Source organism: Maylandia zebra, linkage group LG3 (genome assembly GCF_041146795.1).
Source record: "Maylandia zebra isolate NMK-2024a linkage group LG3, Mzebra_GT3a, whole genome shotgun sequence".
Taxonomy (NCBI): Eukaryota; Metazoa; Chordata; class Actinopteri; order Cichliformes; family Cichlidae; genus Maylandia; species Maylandia zebra.
In genome coordinates, this window is record NC_135169.1 from 23,695,827 (window position 1) to 23,721,263 (window position 25,437).

Sequence of the window (25,437 nt, forward strand, 5' to 3'; positions counted from 1 at the left end):
GGAGGCTGTGGTTGCTGCTGCACGCAATGTTGATGGTGAACAGATCCAAACACTGACAGAATCCATGGATGGCAGGCTTTTGAGTGTCCTTGCAAAGAAAGGTGGCTATATTGGTCGCTGATTTGTTTTTGTTTTGTTTTTGAATGTCAGAAATGTATATTTGTGAATGTGGAGATGTTATATTGGTTTCACTGGTAAAAATAAATAATTGAAATGGGTATATATTTGTTTTTTGTTAAGTTGCCTAATAATTATGCACAGTAATAGTCACCTGCACACACAGATATCCCCCTAAAATAGCTGAAACTAAAAACAAACTAAAAACTACTTCCAAAAACATTCAGCTTTGATATTAATGAGTTTTTTGGGTTCATTGAGAACATGGTTGTTGTTCAATAATCAAATTATCCCTCAAAAATACAACTTGCCTAATAATTCTGCACTCCCTGTATGTTAACATAAGTCTTTTCTCCCCTACAGTAAATATATTGTCTATTCAGACAGATTTGGGCTTACAAGCTAAAAACAAACAGGAATTGGCAGGATGTGATTGCTACATTCATGTAGTTGTGAAAAGCAATGACAGTATATTAAGTAATCCAAAGTATTCAGAATACATTACAAACTACATTTTGGTGCATGTATTATGTAATCTGTAGTGGAATACATTTTAAAAGTAACCTTCCCAACACTGACCCGGGGTCTGCCTGGTTCTCTTCCTGGGTCGACCTCTTGTCCTGGTAATTACCGCCTCCTTCTCCACAGTCTCTCCCACCTCGTCCACCATCACAAAATTGAAACTCTCCTCTAAAACAAGAAATGAGAGGTCACAGGCAGTATTGACAGTAAAAAGTTTCATTTCGTGTTGAAATATACCCAAGTTAAATGCTGTCTTCTAAGAGGGCGATGTGGGAAAATCTCCATTTAAATAAAACTATTTCTGTCAAGCATAAAGTTTCCTGTTTCTCCTAAGAGATGATATAGGATTAAGTTTAATCTAAATGCTTTTGTTGAAGTTGAACTAGTTGAATGAGACAATTCTTAGCAGGGTAGATGACTACCTTGCTCAGAAGCAAGACAAATCCTGTTTTTCCAACTTTCCTAGAGGACTTCCTAACTCTGGTCTAACCACATGATTAGGTTAGTGTCTGATTGTCAACAGTCTTTTGCGTTGTCTGTCAAAACACGGATGAATCAAACTTTGTTGACTTTACTGTGACTGTATTTCACGTCGCTGTAGAGCAATGTTTTTGCACACTAATACTTTTTATTGCTTTATCAGCAGATCCTGCTCTTTATTTCTATTTCATTGTGCTCTGGATCAGTAAAATATCAATCTAACTCACTTTTGGAAGCAGGGATTGCTCTTAATGTCTCTATTAAGTTTGATGAAAGCAAACTGATTTAAACTTCAGATTTTCTGGTTATTCAACCCATAAATCGTAACCCGGCTTCCACACAAACTAATGTTGTCTTTTAACTTCATGTTCTTTAGTCTTTTAGATTCTTCCTTTGGATCAAATACACAGAAAAAGTGAATTTGAACAGCCTTTAAACACCTGAAGATACTTTAAAATTATTTAAATGGACTGATAAATCCAAATACATGACACCAACCAGGGCTCCACACTAACTTGTTTCCACGGTTGCACTGGTGCCAGCACAAAAGTTAGGCGCACCCACATTTTTCAACTGCATCACTTAACACCGCAGTTTTACATGTGCATTTTTTTTTTTGGGGGGGGGGATTGATGTCCATACAGACAATATTGATTTGTATAATGATTAACTAACAATCTTGTGCTTGTGCTTAAAGTTCTTTGGCAATATTGTAGACAACATTAAACTTAATCATCTCGGCCTCCTCTGATGACCTGTTTGCTGCTGGCTGCCGCTGAAAGGCAGTGGGGAGAGGGGACACTTGGGACGTGCATTTATCACGACATATGTGATAAATAATAAAAATAAAAAAACAATGTGTTTTCTGGATACATTTTTCAACGTTCAGAGGTTGATGGCTCTGTGTCAGAGCACTGGCTATGAATTTCACATGGATCAGGCCTTAATAAAAAATGTATCAATAGTTCTTTTCATCTTTTCTCATTACCCACAGCTACATCCACTTCTGTCAGGCCTAGGCTGCTCACTAGGGTTGGGTATCATCACTGATTTATATAATCCATTCGATTACAATTCACGAGGTCCCAATTCGATTCGACTCATTTTTGCCTCAGACAGTCAGAAATATTATAATTCTGATCATTTATCAGTACTGATACTGTGAGACTTTATCAGAGGTGTGAGCATCACAGCAGATGCCTTTGTGTCAAAGTAACTGAGAATAAAACACAGAAAAACATGAAGGAGATTTTGCTGGCCTGGCTTCTCATAGCAGATAACCTTAAAAATATTCTGCAACTTTACATAATTTAAATTTTTTTAAATTTCTTCAGTATTGAACAGCAGAAATTAGGCTTTGTTCTCCAAGGTCATTTAAGTAAAAAAAAAAAAAAAACAGACAGCGGCCGACAGCGCTGTAAACAGCTGTACACTGGTGGGTAATAAGTGAATGAATAATGCAGAAAACTAATTTGAGATGGGAAACTGTTCTTGAAGTACAGAGAGAAAGAGAGTGTGTACATGACGTGCGATTTTTATTGTGGTGGAAGCAAAACGGCAAAAGTAAGAGGGAATTCATGACGATGTTTATCAAATCTGTAGCGTAGTTTGGATCTTCTTTTGCTGCTGGTTCAGTGAATTTTGGTTGGACAGAGACAAAACCTGCAGCTCAGAATCTAGAAAAAAAAGACGTAAACACAAAGCGCAAACCCGACGCATCAGAATCAGTGAGCTGTCGGCTCCCAGTCCTGACTGCATATCCGTCTACGTGCCGTCGGTGAGAAAGCCGAGAAAGAGAAAGCTGATTCTGATACGACGGGGTGATACGTGTGTTTACATCTTTGTGTGGAATCCATTTACCTGCTCTCTTTTACTGTTTGGTGGTTGTTGAAATAGTTTTGTGAGCTTTAACCTGAGATTCTCGCGTTTCTGGCAAAATACATTTATATTTAAAACTCTATTCAGGATTTAATGAATCAATATCGCTTTATTCAAGCTACTCACCTCTCTCTATCCACCTGCACTTTCAAACGTACACGAAGGACTATCTGGACCATAATGTGGGCATCATGTGTCTGTTGTTGACCACACGGAGACTTTAAGAGTTGCAGACTTTTTTTGTTACTCGAACAGCTGGTCGCACCGGTGTGACCTAAGGTTTATTTTAGTCGCACCATTGAAAAATTTGGTCACATTTGTGACGCACTCTAGAGCCCTGCCAACAAAAACTATGCTGTACACATTCGCTTCTCCTCCACAAAATCTGACCGTGCAAATCGAACTCTATTCAGGTGGTTTGAGTATGTGACTAGGATGCCTCCTGGGCAACTCCTAGGTGCTGTGGTTTACATTTGTTCAGTACTGAACAGCAGAACAGGCTTTCTTGTTCAAGGTCATTTGATGTCCTATTGGGAGGAGGCCCCGGGGCAGATCCAGCAATGAGACTATCAGGGAAGTCTGAACTTCCGACTGCCCCCACGACCCGAACTCGAACAAGCAGTTAAAAAAATGGATGGATGGAGAATGAAACTGACCTGTTTCATCATGTTTGCGTTTAGCAGATCCTGATGTCTTCTCTGCTTCCTCTTCTACCTCAGCTGCTGTCGCAAAAGTCTAAAAACAAAGACACGAAATCACGACCATCGAGTTTTCTGTTTTTACTAAAGAGGAAACAAAGATGCTCAAATAAATCTCAACATTACCTCTATGTCTGCGGCCTCCACCGATTGGCTCTCCTGTGTTAGTGGGCGGGGCTCCACTGTGCTTTCCTCTGCCTTTTCCCCCTCCTCCTCTTCTTCTTCTTCAACAATCTCATCCAGAGTGATGAGCTCTGCAGGTTCTCCCTTGGTGATCTCCCTGCTCCAGTCCTGACCCTCCACTGCTCTTTCCTCCCCAGCATCATCTGCTCCCACCTCATCCAGAGTGACCAGCTCCAGGGTGTCTTCCTCCAGATTTGTCTTTTCTTCTGGTGCAGCAGCCTCACTTTGGGACCCAGTGGCCTCTTTAGTATCTGTTTTTGGCTTCTCTTCCTTCGTTGCTGTACCAGACTCGTCTTCAGCAGATAGAGCATCACTAACCTCAGCAGTGTGATCCAAACACTCCTCTTTATCGACCACCTCCTCATCATCTGCATTTTTTGGCGATGCTGAGTCTTTATCGTCTTTAGGCACTGTTGGCTCTTCTGTATTCTGGTCTTTCAAAGGCTCATTGTCAGCCGTCTCATCCTCAACTGAGTCAACAATCTGATAAATGGCCTCCTCCTCATCAGCCACTTTACTAGATGCAGCATTCTTCATGGCAGCTTGTTTTTTAGTTACTTTAGTGTCCTTCTTTGGTCTTCCCCTTTTTCTTTTTTCTGGAGTTATGGCCCATTCATCCTTAATAACTTCATCCTGCACTGGGTATACTATTGTAAAGGTGGCATTCCCCTCGCTCTTCTTTGTTGGTGTGCTCTCTTTCACTTGCTGAGGTTCCTCCTTGTTTGGTTCCTGAGAATCTCTGGCAGGTGTCGGCCGCCTCCTCGTTGGTGTCTTGTCTTTTTTTGAGACGTCTTCTTTAGTTTCTCTTCTTCCTCTGGTTGACCTTGTTGTGATGGTTGGTTCGTTCATGGCAGCCTTACCCTCCACTGAGTCTAGGATCTCAGACGTAGATTCCTCTTCCCTGACGGTTTTTATACATGCAACTGTGGAAGTTGGCGTCTTTTTATTGTCTTTGTTTCCTCTGGCCGACCTCCTTCTACCAGGCCTCTCTGTGGTGGAGACATCTTGAACAAATTCATCTTCAACAGAATCCACTACCTCAAAGATCATCTCCTCCTGTGTCTCTTTCTCCTCTCTTTTAGATGTTCTTGTTCTCGGTCTACCCCTCCTTGTTGGTCTTTCAGCTCGTTTAGCCACTTCAACGTCTTTCTTGGTTTTTTCCTCCTTGTTCTCAGCCTCTGCCTCGGTCTCTGTGGTCGGTGGCTCTTCTTCCACAGAATCAATTACCTGGTAAGCTTCTTCCTCTTCTTCAGTTCCTTCAGTGACTGCTTTCGAAGTATTAAGTTTCTTCTCGTCATCTTCTCCTCTGGTGTAATCATTGACTGAATCTAACTTCTCAGAGGCTTTCTGTTTAGTAACATCTGCTGAACTGCCTTTGTTTTCTTGTTCTTCATTATTTGGAGTTTGGCAAAATGCTTTGGAAGCTTTGCTTGATTTTTCTGAGAGCATCTCCTCATTCATTTCTTTTCCATCTCCACTGGACCTTGGAGTTTGGTTCATGCTTGGATCCAACCCTTCTTTTTTATCAGCTGCATCTGGTTCTTGAATCTTTTCCTCAGACGGCTGCTTTGCTGTGGCAACTTCATCTTTGACCAGATGACTGTCCTCTTGGACTGTACTGGCTTGGTCTTCACTAACGTTGTCTATCACATAGAGAGGAGCATCCGTTTCTGTTTTACTGGACTCCTCTGAGCCTTTATCATCAATGCTGTTCAAGACCTGACTTTCCCCCTCATGCAAACTCTGGGTTTGCTCAGGCCCTGATGACTCTGTTTTAGTCTCTTGGTTTGAGTCTTCATCTATCTGTTCATCTGTTGGCTCATCGATCGAATCAAGGATCTGGTAACTTTCACCATCATCCTCCTCCTCCTGTGGATATTTCCCCACATTGTCTTTTTCCCCATCTCCTTTGCTTTTCTTTGACTCTTTGTGTGCGTCCTTACATTCAGTCTCCAGAGTCTGTGTTTGGCTCTTCATCCCTAATCCCTCTCCCTCTGCAGGTGGCTGTGTCTCTGATGATGTTTCCACTTTAGTTTGATTTTCCTTTGCTGACACTTTGAGGTCAGACTTTGTTGCTGCACTCTCCTCTGTTAGCTCTGCAGCAGTGGTTGATGCCATTTTTGAACGGGTCCTATAACCCGAGGACGAAGAATGCGGCAATTTGTCTGGAGGTTTGCTTGGCTGCGTTTTCTCACCAGAAAAGGAAACAGGCTTACTGACACTCACAGAGGATTCGGGTTTGGTGGAGTCAAATGAGTCTTTACTTTTTCGTAGTGAGGAGGTTGAACTGCTTTTCTCAGAAGATTCCGTGGGCTTGGATGAGGGAGAGACTGAGCTGCTGGAGTCTTTGGAGGACCCTGCTGAGGTTCGTTTGGAAGCAGGAGATGCAGCTGAGCTTTGACTTTCCGCATTCTCTGTGGACTTTGGCTTAGTTGAAGAGGAGCTTTCACCATTGGGGTCTGCGTCTGCTGCGTCATCGTTAATTTCATCAACAGTGACAAAGTCGTCTACATTGAAATCCGGCTCACCAAAAGGGCGGCTCTCTGAAGAAACTTTCTTCTCTAAATTATCAACTTGAACCTAGATGGAAAAACCAAAAACAGTCTGTGGAGCCATGAAACAGCTTACCCTATAATCAGAGTGTAACTATCACAAATATAACCTTACTGACATTGTATATGGTTCCTTGTATGTAGAAAACTTACTATAATATACCAAATGTCTCCTCCTATATGATCAGGATGTCAGTAAACAAATTATGCCCCTCAGAAATGGCCATTTTGTAGCATTTACATACCTATAACACCTTAGAAAAGCATCACATTTTAATTTAACAACAATAATGGTTAAGAGGCCATGTAAGAATAGGCAGTGAAAGACAATCTACACTGAAAAAACAGCATTGAATTTTGTCAGTGTGATTAAGTGTTTGAGTTAACCAACAACCCCCCCCACAATAACCAAACAAAACAAAACAAAAAGAAACACCAAACATTAATACTTCATTACTATTTTAAATAGGCCACCAACAAGGGGTAAGAAATCCTCGTGGGTCTGATGAACGTTTACCTTTCTGTTTGGTGTGTCTTCATCCTGTGCCCTACTAGGGCTGCTGCTTTTGCTCTAGAAATGAAGATAAGATAAGAAAAAAGATTAAACCGAACTGATTTTGCGTTATTCTGTGCTGGTTTTGGCAAGCACTAAAATATGGCCTAAAATGTGTTTAGTGAGTGGTGATGCTAAGGACTGGACATGCACAAGCTTACAAAAAAATAAATAAGACTATATGTAATGATGACCTTCGCTTTAATTTATCAGTTCCAGAAATAATGCAAATCTAAAAACTGTATCATCAGCATTAGTTATTCACACAGCCTGCAGCTTTACCGCAACAATCGACAGTGTACTACTATACAATGCTCACATGTAATCTCCAAAATAAGGCTTTTAGTGTCTTAAGATATTTTGGGACAACACAGTGAAATTTAAAGTGTTACCTCTCTGTCCTTGCTCTGTGCCCTACTTTCTCGACCCTGTCTATGCTCACGAAGCGCCGCTGTAATGGCCATGAAAACGTCCTCGTTGATGTGAGGAAGTTTTGAGTCTTTTTCCTCAGACTTGACTGGGCTTGTTGCTGAAGGAGCAGCGCTAGAAGCGGCGGGGGCGGCGTTTGCATCAGGAGTAGTGACCAAAGTTTGTGGTGGCCCCTCTTCCTTCACTGCTGCTTTCTGGCCTTGCTCACTTGGCTGCGGGACAGCGGTCGATTCTGCGGCCTTCTCGGTTTCCAGTTCGAGGTTAAGTGTGTTCTCACCCGAGTCTTGCAGACGCTGTTTCAGACTCTTCAAACTGAATTTAAAAGCAAAGATGCCAGTAGGTTACTATGAAAAGAAGTTTGTTGTCACAAAATGTTAATGTGAAATAAGAAATTCCATTTCAAATTTCTAATCTAGAGTTGCTTATGTCTAAATCACACTCTTCTCTTTTTGCATCTTTGGGAACTGTTTACTATAGCACAACCTTGAGGAGTGCAGCAGTCATCATGACTGTTTTGACTCTGCCACTAAACCTGAAAATGAAAGATACTCACGACTCAATACGTCCGACTTTACTCCTATGAAGAGGAGAGAAAAAAGCACAAGGTCAGACAAGCATGAAGACACTTTAAAGAAAAAAAACACACAATCTAAAATCAATTTCCTCTTTGTCTCACTTCTGATTGTGGGACACACTTACCAAGAAGATAAATAGTCCTTGGTGACATTGCTCTCCATCACCTGTGTTAATCCACCAGGTTCAGCCATCTCAATGCATATCTGAGAAAACAGAAAGATATTACATCAGTGACAGTACAATTGTTTTCTTCCTGAGGATATTCGAGCAACACAGTGGTACTCAAAGGGTGCGCTACAGGCCCAATTTGTGAAAGTAACAGGACAGAGGTCCTGGCGAGTTTCTTTACTGCCCTCTACGATAGTACAAGGCAAAGAAAAAAAATCTTGGTGTTTTAAAATTGCAAATGGAAAATAAGTGCAAACATATTTCTATACTTTTGCAAGTTTTTGATTGAACAATAAAACCACGGAACAAGAAACACTAAAAGAATAACTTAGTGCTGCCTCAAACTGCAGGCATCTTCCCTGCTAGATGGGCCAGGACGAAAGGCTGAACAGGTCATAAGATTATCACTTGGTTGAGAACTTAGTGCATTTCAGGCAGTCCTTCACCAGTATTTGCAAAGGCATGTAAAATTCAGATTGCCTGCTGCAGGGACTGGCTGTACATGGAATATTTAAACTTGCTCAACTAGTGTTAAAAAAATATAGTCTCCTTCAGACTCATTTAAAAAGTTTCTCAATATTAAAAGAGCAGCAGACACCATGACAAGCCTTGCAGATGTAAAACGTGAAAAATTTGCAGGTGTTTATGAAATCGTACCCTGTTGGCAAGCGGCAAGAATCTGACAAAAGCAGCAATGGACGCCACCACTTCCATGATCATCATGACAAGGTCCACATTCACCTCGGAGACCTCCACAATCAGCAGCCGGTCCTCCAGAGACTCAGACTGTGGAACATGCTGAAAAACAACCAGTGTTAAGATCAGGGAGACCCGAGCCTGCTGCTTTTACAAGACAGATTTATGTGACTGCTGACTTACAGTGCTGCTCCATTTCATCATGCTTCTGTACATGCTCTCCTGTGAAAAGAGTAGAAGATGAAAGCGGCTCACATCAATTACTTATCCTCTGTTTGTAAAATAACTATTGAATAACTCTCCTCCTGGTTAGAGTGTTTTTAATGTTTTATTGACCCCATTTGATAAGATAAAGATTGGACTCCACTGTAAGTGAGAAGTAACTCGATCCTGGTTTGCATCTTTGTGGCAAAGGATTCATACTTCAGGACAGTAACGACATAATATATAACCAAAGTTTTGCAGGAACTATTTGATGCTTTTTGAGTCTCAGTGACTTTCCGCAACAGTCGTCAGACCTCAATTCCTCTTAACATGTAGCTGTGGAGAGAGATCTCACAAAGGGCCTGAATAGCTAGCCCGCAAGGAACCTTAAGATGGGAAACGCTGAAGCTAGAAGGTTAGCAGCAACTGAAGTTTCAAAATAAGTGAGGGCATTGCTTAATAGTCAGTGAAACACTCCATAACCTATGTCTGGGTCTTTAACGTTTACACAGGACTGACTTCACAAGAAGCTCTGTGGAAACTTTAAAGTGGTGGTGGAATGACGTGGGCTGTCGTCTATGAACAGAAAAGTGGATAAAGTTGATGCAGCTTTTGTGCTGCTGTCGCAAAAAGGAAGGAACAAATACAGACAAAATAATAATAAATACTTGATATGAAATTCATGCATATTTTTAGTTTTTCCATTTCTTATTCAGATATTTATCAATAAGTGACTTATATGTATGTATATATTGTGCTATTTCTTACTTCTTGTATTATCTGTCTTTGTTACTGTTTGTACTGTAACCAACATAATTCCCCCTAGGGATCAATAAAGTATTCTGAGTCTCATTCTATTAATATTAGCCCAGAGAAGGATGATGCTGTGCTCACTCCTTAGAGGAGAAATCTTTTTTGATTGGGATCTGTATAGTTTGAGTGAAACAGGAGCATGCCCCTGATTTAACAGCCCCCGATTTTTCAGCTCCAATATTAATACCTCACTTGAACCAGGATGCACGTCTTGTAAAACAACGTGGATTTTGAGCATCCACTCTCCAACTGTAACTGGATCTTTGAGGTAATCTCTGGCGAAATCGCAGCACGCATCCCAGCTGTTAAAAAACACAAAGGCCTGGAGAGGAAGAAAGGGGAAAAAATGACGCAGAGGAAACATTCAATATTAATCATTAAATTGAATTAAATTTGCAAATGCAAATTTCTCTGTATCAGCCTGCTGGGTCTACTCCTCACCCTCCTCTGCAGTGATAAAACGATTATGTTGTAGTACAGAGTCTGAACAGTCTGATCAGGGAAGTAACGCCACACCAGCTTGGTGACATCCTCCTGTCTGTAGTTTCCTTCTGGCAAACCAGTCAACATGATCGTGGAGAACGTAGAACCTTGAGATTGGGCTTTCTACAAGACACAAGGTTCAAGAACCAAAGTTTATGTGAAGAGAAACTTTGCAGCACTTTTTAAAAAAATATATTACTATAACTGACCACATAGAGAAGACAAAATGAAACCAAGTTTAGCAGAAAAAGAGAAATGTGGCTTTTGAGGTCGGTATTTGGAAAAATGGACGCCTCTTGGTATTTACTCAAGGATTCCTGTTTAACACATGAAACCTTGGTTTATAAAATGCACTCACCTCAATGTCATCAGGTTCCCTGACAGTTAAATACTCTAGAAGTGTAAAACACACACAGTTAGTAACAGTCAACACTTTATATCTGGAGGTTAATTTTAGTTTCTCTCACCTGGGATTGTGAACCAAGGAGCGACAGTGGGGAACACAAAGGGACTAGTTGTCATTGTGATCCAATATGGTGAAGTGCTGCGTTGTGGGATGATCACATCTTCTGTTGGGACAGCTGCCCCGTCAACAGCAACATCGCTGTCTGGCAAAGCTTTGTGTGGCAATCTTGGTGCTGCACAAGCAAAAATACGTTTTGTTTAATTTTTTGTGGGGGAAAGAAAAGGAAAAAGCACAACAGGTTTTTAATGTTTACAGTGATCCAGTAATTTCAATGTTTTGACTTTTATTTTAACTTTAAGCACCTTTACAGATACCCAAGGTATCATAGGCATCAGAAAAAAAATGATTAGAGAGTTAGATCAAATGCCAGTCTGAAAAAGTGGAGTTTAAGTAATGGCTCTGGTTCATGTGTCTAGGGCAGAGACAAGCAGAAGGGAATTGACCGCTGATGGAGCAAAGACTTCTGGAGGGACCAGAAAAGAGGTCAGAGAGATAACGAGGCAAATGAGCATCAAAGGATTTGTGGGAAGGAGAATCACAGTGTTAGTGAATCAAAGTTGAAGGAATGTGTCACAATAATTTATTGTGGACAACAATAAAGCAGGAGTTTTTCTTCACTTTATCCACAGTCCAGGGGAGAACTGACAAATATATTCAAGAGAAAAATATATTCTTCTCGGATGAGAGGTGAAACGTCTTCAAGCAACTTAAAGAAGTCCAGACGCCTTTCTTTGCAAGCTCCTTTGACTACGATGACCTGGATGACTGAGAACCTTCACAGACATATATTCAAAAGTGTTTCACAAACAGAAAGCTAAAGAAAGGCCTTACCAGATGACCTTCCATTAACTTTACCTATCTTTAAAAAAAAAAAAAATCATATTTGTTTAAAATCCCATTTAAAACACACTTACGCAGTGAGGTACATCCACTGTGTGGTATTTCCAGCCTTGACAATTTGTGGCCGGTGGCCTGTTTTAGAAGGCTGTACCAAACACCAAGGCGATCAGCATCACGAAGAGACTCAAATTCGATAAACACCTGAAACACAAGAAAGAAAATTTATTCTGAACATTTTAATTTTATCTTCTAAATGTTAAAAATAAGTGCTAAGCACACGTGGAAAGAGTGAACTAAGCACAGCTTTATTGTGGAGTTCACTGGATTCAAAAGTCAGAAATCCTGGCTCAATGATGCACTGGAGCCGTGCTCAACGTGACCCCTGCACGAATGCTCTAATGTGATGAACACTAGTGCTTCACAGCAATCTGTCTTTACTATCTCTATAGTTTTGCGGTTGTGCTTTCCTCAAGATAAGTAGCATCCAAATCCAGACACATTATCTCTTTTTAAGGATGGATTTATGAGGGTTGGTGCATGTCATTTAGTTTGGTGTGTAAGCAGTTAATCTGTCAATTTTTCTGTATGGTTAAGAATACACTTACACAAGCACATATCTCATTCGGCCTTTCACAAACTTCTAACACATGCACTTGTTGGCATTTATGAGTGTTTATACCTTGTTGAGAAGAGGCAGGTAGTTTCTTATAAAATCCATTTTTTTCAAAGCTTCTCTGAGATCCCGGGACTCGCCTGGTGAGATGTTCCTGATGTAGATTGTTCGTGCTCCATTATCAGTCACTTGCTGCTTCGAGAAAACCGGGTTAACGTGAAAAAAACAAAAAACCCACAAACAGTATGACATTCGAAACATTCTCATACTACAGTTCCAAGATCAAGGTCATAAGTTTGCACTTATATTCACACAGCAGGTATGCACCCTGGCAGCTATCTTCTTTATTCAAATTTATAATTGCAGCTCGTGCTGTTTTTGATAACACTGGTTGAAAAAATATTTAAACCAATGTACACACAGTGCTGTGAAAAACGCATTTGGCGCCTTCCCAATTTTGTAGTTTTTTTGCACACGTTTCAAATCATTAAACAAATGTTTAAAAAAAAAACATACAAAATGCAGTTTTAAATTTTTATTCCAGGAAAAAAAGTTCTCCAAACCTTTCCTAACCCTGTCTGAATATCTGAAAAAACGGGTATGTCCCCATTTTTCAAGGTGTTTTGACTTGGATGTGAGTGCTTCCAGTTACGACTTTATACTCTGACTAGAGCTGGGCGATAGAACGATAACGATATGTATCGCGATATAACTTTTACTCGATAGAGAAATTAAGCTATCGCGATAGACCTCGCCGCTCTTGTCCTCTGAAAAAAAAAAAAAAAAAAAAAAAAAAAAAAAGGTCAGCCAATCCAAATTAAGTAGCGCAGAGCCGAACCAATCACAGCCGCAGCGTCACGTCGCGTGACTTGTTACGTACAGCACAAGTGCCAAGCCGCACATGTGTTTGTTTGGGAAGCAGCCAGCGGGTAATGGAGGAAATGAGTGTGCCGACTAGAAAAATCAACCGAGCATGACCGAAGAGAAAACAGATGATGGTTCCAATGCCGGAGAGATTGTCGAACGGAAGAGCCATAGAAGTTCCGTAGTGTGAAGGTATTTCGGCTATTTCAAGTCTGACAAAAAACAGAGTAGCGTGCACTGTAAATTGTGCCGAAAGCAAGTCTGGAAATACAATGAACTGGTGCATGCGTCACACTGTGCGCCACGTTATTGTTTCGGTGAAATGAATTTCTACAATACTGTTACTGTTAATTCTACTCTCTGCAGTGTTTAAATGCTTACACATACACACAGTTACTGTCCGTCCACACATACGACTCGGTTCTGCTTCTATGCCACAGCTTTGTTTACTTTTTCCCACCGAGGCTTCTAGACTTCTGATTGGCCAACATTTCTGCACGGTTAGGAATCTAGCTCCACCTGCTGCTTTGGCATGTTCATAGCAGCGTTTTCCTTCATTTCTGCCTTTATGTGTGGACGGGATTATTTTTTAAAACGGAAACGGAAAATCTCCGTTTTCAAAAATACCCGTGTACGTGTGGACGTAGCCTCAGTCTCTGACTGGAAGCGCTAATTCGTCATTCGGCTTTTGTCAGACTAAAGTAACTGTTAAAACTGTTTGAAAAGCTCAGCTATACAACAAGGAGAGATTGAGAATTTCCTTTTAGTTCTCAGTTTATTTGATATTGACAAAAGTTAGTCAGTTTTGTCTGTTCTTCTGTAAAACAAACTAAGATTTATTTTTAGAATTAATACTTTATTTCTAAGTGGAATTGACAATTTAGTCTGTTTCATTTGTTCTATTTTGAAACTTAGACGCTTTAGCGGCTGCCTTTTGTGTAGTTTGCAATATTTGCCTTTATTTATCTGAAAAAGTCTCATGTTCCTTAAGTACATCTACCCTGTTGAACTTATTATGGGAAATAAATATTTAAATAAAAACAAGCTGCTGATTATTTCACATTTTACTTGTGAGCAACGGCACATTTAAATCTTACAAATATAGTTATTTGGCTTATATCGTGATAGATATCGTTATCGCCTGAAATGAAAAAAACATATCGTGATATGAAAAAATCTCATATCGCCCAGCTCTAACTTTGACCAATAAATCTAAAGGTATTCTAGCGTAGTCTTTGTTCCTGAGATATGTGTGTTACTTACATAGCACAGCCGTTTCATCAGAGACTTATAAAACTCAAGCTGAAAGAAAAAGAAAAAAAAGTTAAAAATCATTACATCACTTTGGATTCTGTTTGATTTATTTCAGCTTAAAGATGTTTTTGTTCTACAAAAAGAAAATATTTTTAAAAATTTATAATCACACTTTAAAAAAAGAAGAAGCAGAAACCGATTATTTTCGAATAATTTTAATAACATCTGTCACAACAGTAAAGTGCATTATCTACACACATTGCTTACCGGCGTCATTAAAATGTCGCCCTTCTCAACCTGCAGTCGAAGTTTAGACCCATTGAGAATAAAATCATGATTTTCTGATGCTAGCACGATGTTTTTAGCTGCCACTGCTGTTGGCATGAGGGCAAAAGCCTGAAGGAAAAACAAACCACCAAACACTGATTTCAACTGAATAATCATGAAGACAGGCACTCACAAAATATGTATTAACTAACTAAATGTTAGTTAGGTCGTCTTAGAAAAGACATTTAGAATCCCATTAAAATGAAGGTAATAATCCAGCCCAATGCAAATTCATGGCCTGGTGCTTACCATGCGCGCCTGTGGTATAACGTAGATCGTATCGTCGTAATATTCAAATCTGTGTCGAGTGAGCAGACCGGCGATGTCCTCCTCTGCGTAACAGCCATCGTGATACTCTGGCAGGTTGCTTATTAACAGCACCTTGTAATCAAGCGAAACAAGCTGTGCAAAAGAAAAGAAATTCAGAATCTGTTTACAATTGCAATTGAAGAAATTCCAGACAGAAATCTGAAAAATGCAAACATTAACTTATAAACTGTGCCTCACTTTGAGCACTGTCTACAACTATGAACACAATGAGGTACATCAGAATAAAATACCTATTACAAAATGTTTCTGATGGTAACTTTCTTTTTACTGTGCATATAATTTGCATATAATTTGAACATTTTAAACTAGCTTTTTAATAAAGGAGTTTTAGTATGTGTTAGTACATGAGATAATTGTTTTATTACAATACTAAATTGGTAATCAAGAATCGTGCAATTCTATTAAGTGTCTATACTGACTACAAAATCTCTGTTATTGCGACATCCCTACTGAATTTTTAACATTTTTCTACATTTACACCTACTTGAGTGTCACCTGACAATGAGATATAACCCAACTATAAACTTTTAAAACAAATTGAACTATTTCAGATCAAAACTTAACCACTTTGACAAAGCATGTTTTTCTTACAGGTATAATTTAAGTGTTTTTTTAATGTTACCTTTGAATGGGGAAGTCTGACTGTCTTGAGACAACCTGTAAAGTGCAGAGCAAAAGAAAAACAGAAAATAATTATAAAATAGAAAATATCTTCACATTGAGAAATCTTTCATACAGATCTTTGGGGATTTCTTACGGATTCTTTCTGGACGCAGTTGCTCTTGTATCCGTTCCCCAAATGTTGGGTGGGTAGGAGCGACCGGCTGATCCTTTGAGATCTTCTTTGCAGTCACAGAGACTTAGAATAAAGGAAATGTAGTTAAGTTAAATAGTGGTAGTTTAGATAGGATGCAAATTACCCAGCTGATTTAAATAAAAATCTGAAAACTGTTCTCGTCATGAAGCACAGTCTTTAGCTTTTGATTCCGTCCAACATCCTGCTGTCAAAGATACTCCACACTTGAAGGTGTTTTCTGTCCACTTACCTTTGTCCTTTGTAACCGTTTCTACACTTTCAACTCTTTGCTTTGCCTCCACAGAAATCTCAGGTGATTTTCCTGCAGTCTGCTGTTGTGTTTCTTCTTGTAGAGCAGAATCTGAGCTCTGCTCGGTCTGTTCTGAAGCTTTGAGTGAATCTTCTGGACTTTTGATGACAGTTTGTGGTTTCTGAGGTGGATCAGTGGGTTTTGGTGGCGATGTATTTGGCTTGGTCTCAGCTGCACTAGTTGGTAGTTGATTCTCACTCGATATAGTTGGTAACGTCTGATTATCTTTGCCGTCAGTTGAAGTTTCAACTTCTGTGTGGTCCTCCCTTTCAGAAGCTGATGCTTTTCGTGCTTCACCTTTAGGCCCCATCGCAGATTCATGAATCTTTGTTTCAGGTTTCTTGTGTTTTGTCTCTACATCAGGCTTATCCTCTGACGTTGTTGATTTAGAAGGATCCACTTTTTCTTTTTTCAGAGTTCCTGCTGTTTTAGATTTCTGCGTCGTTGAGGCCGTTTCTCCTTTGGAAGTCAAGACTTTTGGCTCACCATCAACTGCAGCACCTTTAATTGGTTCAACAGCCTTCATAGTATTGGCTGTATTTTTAGGTGCCACCACAGCTTTTTTAGCACCGGTTTGAGACCCTTTGGGTTTACGTTTTCCTTTCAAATCACTGGTGTTATGCTGCTTTTCGGGACTCTTCGTAGATTTACTCTTAGATTTTTCGAGGCTTGAAGCTGCTTCTTCGGCCTTATCACCAGTTTTTACAGTTTTAGCTTTTTGCTCAGCTGAGATGTTTTTCGCTTTGGAAACAGAGACTTTTGCTGTAGTTTCCAGTTTAGTTTTTGTGGTTTTCTTGGATGCAATTTCCTGTGAACAAAGATAATTTTGGATTAATCAGATTACTGATCATTTTGCCACAGAAGAGCAGTGATGTTAATATTTGTATTTCTCAAGGGAAAACAAAGTTACCTTTTCATTAACAACACTGACAGTTACTTCTTTTATGTCAAAGTTCTTTAAGCTCTTCAGTTTCTCAGCATCTTCCTGTTTCTCGAAACACACAACTGCCTGGGTGTGCACAAACACACACACACACACATTAATTTGGATTACTACCAAAACTATTACGTTACTACATTCACACTAAAAATCATATATGAGCACTTGTCAGTAGCTTACAAGTATTTGATGACAAGTTTGAGTTTTCCAAGCAAACTACAAGCAACGGTGACAACTTGCAAGCAACCAATGTGATTCCAAGGATGTTTTTAGTGCAATGTGTATATATAGATTAAAAAAATGCATAATGCAAAGCAGCAAAATAAAAACAAAATACATTGTGTATGCTTTCATAGGATTAGACTTGAGCAGAAACTTTCTGACATTGCGATGTCTATATAAAAGCTCAGTATAATCCAAAGTAGCCATGAATGTGAGGGCTGCAAGACCACAGAAGAAAAGTAAGGATAACCAACTGACTTTAAACCGCATGATGAATGCATGACTACAACTAATGAATGGACAGTACATTTATAGAGAATTGTAGCTACGGTGCATAAATATCTATCTTCGATTGCAGAAGCAAACCAGGAGACACATTTTCTCTAGATTCACAAGTAGGTCAATGAACTCATCCATCTATAACAGTGAGCAAATTTCAGTGTACATACCTGTAATCTTGACCTAAACAAAACAACTGACTTGGTTTTTCCAAATTTCTCCACAGCAGAAATCACTTCACTGTGAGAGAGACTACTGACAATCCCTTGTAGCCTCACCATGGTTGGAGGGGAAGATTTAGCAGCCTGTGGAAACACAGCGAAGAAAAATATGAACAAACCAAATGCAGATTTCATCATGACAACTGGACTCAAAGTTTGTGCTTGTATAAATTTGTGTTGAAGGATTTAATCTTGGTTTTGTGGCATCAACAATCACGTCATCTGTCACTGACCACATTATAAATTGTCCAAAACTGTCCATTCATGAAAAAAGGCATCATGTGAAGTCACCTTGGTCTTCTCTGTGCTAGGCCTCCCTTTAACTGATTCTGGAGATGCAGAACGTGAGGACGATGATGTTGATGGGGACGACTTCATCTTGGCTAGCTCAGCCAGCAGGGCGGGAGCCAAAGTTTTGACGACAGTCTCCAGGTCAGACTGTTTTGATAAGGACTGGAGAGCTAAAAGACCACAGGTACAAAAGAGATTCGCACATTGGTGGGTCCCAAGTCTCAAAAATCATCTACTGCTTCTGAAAGTTTTATAATCGTAGAAAAAACTATACTGACATTTCTGGTGGTACTGGTCTTTATTTATAATTTGCATTAGTAAAGTTAATGTTGTGTGTGTGTGTGTGTGTGTGTGTGTGTGGGGGGGGGGGGGGGGGGGGGGGGGCAACCTTGATCTTAGAAAAACCTAATGAGTACATACCAAAAAATACCATGAAGCAATTTTCAAACCTGATGTTTCCAGCAGTTTCTTTGCCAAGATCTTCGAGCTGCTCAACTTTCGCATAGGAGATGACCTCTCTGTCGACGATCGCCTCTCCCAGCTTCTCCTTGGTGATGAACGTTTCTCATCTCTTCTTCTCGGCGAGGATCGTCTCTCGCGTCCCCTTGAGCGTGATCGATATCGTGAAGAGGAAGGACGGTCATACCATGAGGAGTCAGAATGAGACCGGGACCTGAAAAAAGTATGGATCAAAGAACTTAATGACTCATAAACATCTCAAAGCACACATCCAGCATGGATACAAAAGGTAAATAGTCCACCAATTAAGTGTTTTTAAATTTACATTATTAAATAAATTACTTTTCGCCCTCTCCACTTGAGAGCTAAATCTTTTTGATTGATCCTAGTTCTCAAAATGTATGTTGGACAGACCTGCGATTACGTCTGGAGCTGTAGGGAGATCGTGATCGGCTTCTGTGTCTCTGCCTTCGGGGGCTACGTGATCGAGAACGGGAATGACTAATTCGTCTGTCCCTCCTACGCTCCAAGTCACGGCGGCGACGTGGACTGCCGGAGCGGGAACGGCTACTTCGTCTGTCCCTGCTACGCTCCGAGTCATTATGGCTGCGGGAGCGGGAACGGCTACTTCGTCTATTTCTTCTTCGCAACGAGTCACGATGAGTGCGGGGGCTGCGAGAGCGGGAACGGCTACTTTGCCTGTCCCTGCTACGCTCCGAGTCACGATGGCTCCGGGGGCTGCAGGAACGGGAACGACTCTCATGTCTGGTTTTCTTCTGGGAAGTCTCAGCAGAAGTTGAGGGAGAGGGCTTGGCACCTGATGCACTAACAATTGCATATAAAAAGAAAGGCACATGTTAAATCAAAGAAAATGAAAGCCTCCAATGCTGGCATGTTTTTTTATTCGCCAAATGACTTGAAATGAAGATAATTACCCTGGCAGTGATGCAATTTCACCGTTCCATTCTGGGTATCTGTGGAAAAACACAGATACATTTTTGTCAGATGTTGCAAGATAGAATGTCCTTAAAAATATATTATTGTTCATTAATCCAGAAACTCAGAAATGTATTCAGCCTTTCAACAATTTAGGTTAGGGAAAATGGCTCATGGTAAATGCTGCAAATCATTAAGGTGCTTTAAATTAAAAAAATACAAATGAACAGTTCTTAGGGAGCTATCCTAGCATTACAACCCCGGCATCATTTTGGCACACCCATGGTTGTGCTGCCCCAAAGATATCGGTTCATAATCACGAAGTACAGAGAAGAAAGATTGACCGCTTTCGCAGAAGTTTGCAGTTCTCGATGTGAAGGCTGGTATTCTGGTGGGAGACCCAATCCTAGTGGTCACAACAAAAAACAAACATTTAGACAAGGTTTGTTATTATCAGGAGCAACGTTTGTCATTGACATCACTTGCTGATAAAAGGTCACTAAACTTTGCAGTGGCCTTAAAAAAAAATTCTTAAAATATTAACAGTTAGTCCTTCACTGAATGCAGAAGCATTATAACATTAGCCAGGAGCCTGGATTGTATTTAAACCTTCATAGGCCAAAAACCAGGAACAAATAAGCGTGACACATCATACCTTTCCTGGGATAAAATTTTAAAAGTGAAATTATTTAGTATATATAGAAAACACAAGTCAAACATCTGATTACAAACAACCAAAACAAAAGGTCAATTAGGCTCTGGATTCTGGACTCTCAGGCTCTTCTTATGGCATCAAACTTTCCCGAAGCTCCAAGAAGGTCGTCTCAGGAGAGGCCAAGTTTGGATTAGGACAAAATGCACCACCTATGACGATCACAGTTGGAGTAGCGACAGGAAGATGACGTTGAAATAGACCAGAAGAGGAAGGCGCTGTTTCTTTGACGAGGAGCTCAAATGTGAAATTTGGTGCAGCGAAGGAAGGCCGATCCATAAAGAGAGATTCAACAACAAATCAAATCTGGTGCTTGTGTAGCTCATGACTGGGCGCAGCGGGTGCTTATGTTTGTGGTAGTAAATGATGTTGCCTTTTGGGACACAGAAACACTAACTTAAAAAGAAAGTATGAGTAAAAAAAAAAAAAAAGAAGAAGCGAGTATTACACAAAAACAAGGTGCCCACTAATGTGAAATAAAGGACAAAACACACTATTCTTAACTCTAATGACAAAAGACAAAAAGGGGAACTTTCACATTCAGCAACAGTTCCAGAAAAAGCAAAGCTGAATGTGCACTGTGGAACAGCAGCCCAAGAACAGAGACAAATGAAAAAACAGCCGTCTTCCAACATTTTCTGATGCACAGGCTCTTCAGGTTTGCAGGTTTCTCCTCATCACGTCATCTGAGGCCTTGGTTCCATTGTTAGCAAAAGCCTTGAATGTCTTCGCATCAGTTTATGTCAATTTAAAAGAGATTAAATCTATCAATTGCAAGTACAGACCACTGAAGATTCTGAAGGTCTCTTATTAGTAGTGTTTTTCAATTACAATATCTGATAGACATATAGTTAAGTTTAGTCTGCACTGTAATCCTTCAGAAATTCTGGTACAGAATACTGAATTGCAGAAATATGTGAAAAATTTGTCCAAATGTTTGTATTCCAAGTTGGTAGTCTTCCTACAGTCATCATTATGCAGGAATAGTGTATAAAACAAACCAAATAGACTTTAAAGTAGCATACATGAAGTTTTTCCCAAACCACAATCCTATAATGGGATCCAAAATCAAATCAAAAACAAAAAACATTGCATGTCAAATAAATAAAAACCGACAGAAAGCAAAAACATCGAACAATCTTCCACTTACCTTCATCAGAGTACATTCCTTGTTACATAGAGAGCAGGTATGAGGAAAGACCCTAGGTGAAGCGGCAGTGTAGTCTTGCATCTGGGCCAGCACTGGGATATTCCCTGTCACTTCTACCTTTGCTGGAAGCTGCTTGGTGGAAGCGGGCTGCGGTATATGAATGAAATTCATGAGGTTCTGCATTAGGGGAGAGAGACCCGGAGGAACGGGCATCGTGAGCCCTGGCATGAGGGACGGCTGTGGAACTGGCTTTGCAGCCGAAAAAACTTGAGACTGCAAAGCTTGTCCCATATGCACAGCTGGCTGATTCTGCATCTGCTGCAACCCAATCGGCAGGTTAGGTACCTGGGCCATCTGCTGCTGCTGCTTCAGTTGCTGCTGTTGTATCTGCTGCTTCAGTTGTTGCTGCTGCTGCTGCTGCTTCAGTTGTTGCTGTTGCTGCTTCAGTTGTTGCTGTTGCTGCTGCTGCTTCAGTTGTTGCTGTTGCTGCTTCAGTTGTTGCTGTTGCTGCTTCAGTTGTTGCTGTTGCTGCTGCTGCTTCAGTTGTTGTTGCTGCTGCTGCGTCTGCTTCAGTTGTTGTTGCTGCTGCTGCGTCTGCTTCAGTTGTTGCTGTTGCGTCTGCTTCAGTTGTTGCTGTTGCGTCTGCTTCAGTTGTTGCTGTTGCGTCTGCTGCTGCTTCAGTTGTTGCATCTGCTTCAGTTGTTGCTGTTGCGTCTGCTGCTGCTTCAGTTGTTGCGTCTGCTGCTGCTGCTTTGGTGGTGGTTGTTGCATTGTCTGTTTCACCTGTTGCTGTTGTACCTGCTTCTGCTGCATTTGCTGTTTTTTCATCTGCTCAGAAACATTTGATACTTGCCCGTGAGTCTTACTCTTTTCTTTGATGTGACTGTCGCTGCTGCTGCTGCCAATGAGTACAAGGCCAGGTCGGCTTGGATGCACACTACGAACTATATTAGGAGTTAGTTGGCTTTTTGATGCTGACTGGCGATCTGGCTCTGGATTTTTCAACGGAAGGGCTTTAGTGACTTCTGCTTTAAGAGGTCTTATGTCTGTGTCTGTCTTTGGCAGAGAGAAACCTTTGAAGATTTCTTGAGATGACTGGTTCGGTTGGGTGTGCAGTTGTTGAGCTGGATCGCTGCTTCGCATTGAGCCATGACTGGTAAAAGAGCTGCCTTGATCACGGGAAGAAACCAAGGTGCTGTTTTTCACCTCTGTCATACTTTTTTGCAGTGGTTCTCGACTGTGACCGCTACTATCATAGGAGCCCATCAGCAGCGTACCTCCACTTCCACCACTACTAGCTCCACTGCTGCTCCTTCCAATTTCATCCCCAAAGCTCCCAGTATATTTTCCAGTATGTCCATAATCAATCACTTTACTTGGTTGGACAATAGGTGACAATTCATCCTGACGCATCCCTTCCCCTCTTGAAGTACTCAACCTTTCCCTTCCACTCATACTTGTGGTGGAATGAGGATCATAGTAGGATTTTGATGGATCTGCTGTGGCAGATCTCTTTGCCTTTTCCATGCGGATTTGTCGTAAGATAAAAGGCAGGTTGTCAGGAGTCATCTGATCTTCGGGATATGAGATCAGATGTTCCAGGTCCTCTTTTTCAAGTCCAAACTGCATAAGGATGTTCACAGCTGTTTCTGAAGTGTACTTGGGACGAGTAGACTCTGCAGAACCCACAGGTTTGCCTGGCACTGGGTAGTCATAATCACCTAAGCCTGGAATGGATTGCACATTGCGCTCTCTTTCATTCGAGGCATTAAACCTACCGTCACCAGTGCTTAGATAGCTCAATGAAGCAGATGATGAACAGTATTTAGACGAATCATCCTCAGTTTTCCGTTTGTAGCTTGGCAACCAGTCCATGGAGCTAGTGCTACTTGCAACATCAGGAGGTCTTTGAGAGTTTGAGGACAACATGTAGGAAGTCACATCTTTGCCTGAAGAATCATACTCATGTCTTTGAGTAAAATGACTGCTCTTGTCTACAGGCTGATTTCTCACCTCCTCTCTGGCTCTGCTTATATGCATGTCTATGGACCTCTTTATGTCCTCTTCCATTGAAGTCTTACTCCCTTCTGGCCTGTAGCTCATTATTCCCCCAGATTTTGCAGGAGTCGCAGATGAAACTCCAGAAGAGCTAAAGCTGGACCCAGGCCCAAGATGAGGAGATGTCTTATGAGAGTCTCTCTCTGCCTGCATACTGGACTGTCCATAGCGCCCCTGGGCTGAACTTTGATTCCCAGAGGCATAGGGGTTATATGAGGGATGGGACATGGTGTTAGCAACCTTCAGAAGGTTTAGTGGACTGATGGCTGCAGCTGTCGGGCAGGGGGGTGTTGTGGGTATAAATGGGGCAGGTGTGTTGGTTCGACCATCAACAGCAATAGCGTTATTTATCTGTGTCAACGCAAGGTGGGTTTTCAGCTGAGCCAGCCGCAAGCATGCAGCTTGCTGTCCGATCAGTAAAAAGCTCCCTGGGAGCCCACCCAGTAGGGGGCTCTGTTGGGGCCCTGGTGCAGGAGAAGGGGCGTAACGCTTCAATGACAATGGAAAAGCTGGAAAGTTAAAAATAAAGAAAACAAAGAATAAAGGTTAATCAGTTGTACTGGGCCTCAGAATCTTGGAAAGATGAAATCCATCGTCCGGGAGGCCTTTTCTTAATTTGCAGACTCTGCTTCCCGAAGATCATTCATTCATACGATTTATTCTGTTAGTATCATCTTCAGGTCTTCACTAGTAAGAAGGAAAGGTGGAAACAAAAGCATCAAAAACAGAGAAACAGAGAAAACATGAGATTTAAACAATAGAGACACAGGAGACAACAACAACAAAATAGAAAGGAGGTGTTAATCTTAGAAGAATAAGCTTAATAGATCTTCCAAAGCAGCTTATCTTATCCTCCTCTATCTTTTGCATGTCCCTGATCTGTGGATAGAGACACAGAACATACACGCTAGCCGTCCAACATCTAGATGTTTCTAACAAGACCCATGATTAGTACCCATTAAGGTCGAACTAACATATGCACACAAATTTTGCTACACGGGTGTGGTTTTTTATTATGACGATCTCCAAGTCCAGTCCACAAGTTGCAGTGCTGTGCTGGGTAGGCAGCATTCAGAAGAGAGATGACGTATGGCTTGGAAAGTTGGTGAAGGAAGCTGGATCTGCTGTTGACTTTCTGGTAATGACAGCACACAGATGGACCTCAACCGGTGCAAACTGCCATTGTCATGAACACATCCTCCTACCCCCTAAACATGATCGCAATAAACCAAAGGAGCATGCTCAGTGGCAGGTTGGTGGCATAGAGCAGCTTATGATGATCTTCTGTCTCCTCAGAGGACACGATTAGACTCCTCCGCTCATCTTGAATTACAGCAGATAAGGGACTCAAGTTGAGTACCATAATTGATGCTCTGTTGTCTGCTTGCACTTAATTTAACTGGTTATATAAGCTCTCTGCACTTTCAGTGACTTTAGTGTCACTGTAAAATCATTTTGCACCGTGGAATAATTTAATTAATCCGTACACTATCTGCACAGACCGTGTACCTGATCATTATGCAAGTACTTTTTACAAACTTTTCACATATGCAACAGGCTATGTTCCGAGAAGTGCAGTAAAAGCGTCCCAACAATTCTTACATTAAACAACAGCAACAGTGAGAGAAAGCATTGTCACGAATGAAAACCAATGACGATTTTCTGAAAACCTTTGCAAACCTCAAAAGAAAATTAGTTTGTAAAACTGCAGCTACAAACTACTGAACGTTTGCTGTTTGCTCCCTTTGTGCTATGATGGCTCTCTAATTTTAGGGACAAACTGTTATCCAGTGCAAAACTGGACTGGTGCATGTCTTCTATATAGATCCTTGCTACCAAAGTCATCAATGATGACATCAATGATGACATCAATGCCAAAATAAGAGACAATGACAATATTTGGAGGCCAAAAGTGAACACAACAGATTTCCCTCAATGTTACTGTTTTTTTTTTTTGTTTGTTTGTTTGTTTGTTTTGGGGGGTGGGGGGGCGGTTGTATTGCTTGTGTTAGCTAGG

At 40.9% G+C, this 25,437-nt stretch overlaps 1 protein-coding gene across 1 annotated transcript in view; it reads right to left on the minus strand.

Moving 5' to 3' along the window:
- The window catches only part of LOC101476207 (uncharacterized), a 36,476-nt gene that overhangs the window by 5,781 nt on the left and 5,258 nt on the right, over positions 1-25,437 (minus strand). The window contains exons 2-30 of the mRNA XM_076881136.1: positions 21,363-23,929; positions 19,845-19,906; positions 19,500-19,538; positions 18,979-19,389; positions 18,555-18,778; positions 18,106-18,275; positions 17,764-17,898; positions 17,063-17,161; positions 16,093-16,960; positions 15,804-15,905; positions 15,669-15,703; positions 14,966-15,118; positions 14,657-14,785; positions 14,399-14,437; positions 12,338-12,466; positions 11,733-11,859; positions 10,820-10,990; positions 10,711-10,745; positions 10,311-10,475; positions 10,057-10,191; positions 9,036-9,074; positions 8,814-8,954; positions 8,112-8,191; positions 7,966-7,989; positions 7,376-7,724; positions 6,948-7,001; positions 3,822-6,458; positions 3,654-3,732; positions 697-807 (exon numbers count right to left, since the gene is read on the minus strand). Coding sequence (XP_076737251.1) covers positions 697-807; positions 3,654-3,732; positions 3,822-6,458; positions 6,948-7,001; positions 7,376-7,724; positions 7,966-7,989; positions 8,112-8,191; positions 8,814-8,954; positions 9,036-9,074; positions 10,057-10,191; positions 10,311-10,475; positions 10,711-10,745; positions 10,820-10,990; positions 11,733-11,859; positions 12,338-12,466; positions 14,399-14,437; positions 14,657-14,785; positions 14,966-15,118; positions 15,669-15,703; positions 15,804-15,905; positions 16,093-16,960; positions 17,063-17,161; positions 17,764-17,898; positions 18,106-18,275; positions 18,555-18,778; positions 18,979-19,389; positions 19,500-19,538; positions 19,845-19,906; positions 21,363-23,648 — 9,028 coding nt within the window. The 5' untranslated portion in view covers positions 23,649-23,929. The remainder of the gene's footprint in view (positions 1-696; positions 808-3,653; positions 3,733-3,821; positions 6,459-6,947; positions 7,002-7,375; positions 7,725-7,965; positions 7,990-8,111; positions 8,192-8,813; positions 8,955-9,035; positions 9,075-10,056; positions 10,192-10,310; positions 10,476-10,710; positions 10,746-10,819; positions 10,991-11,732; positions 11,860-12,337; positions 12,467-14,398; positions 14,438-14,656; positions 14,786-14,965; positions 15,119-15,668; positions 15,704-15,803; positions 15,906-16,092; positions 16,961-17,062; positions 17,162-17,763; positions 17,899-18,105; positions 18,276-18,554; positions 18,779-18,978; positions 19,390-19,499; positions 19,539-19,844; positions 19,907-21,362; positions 23,930-25,437) is intronic.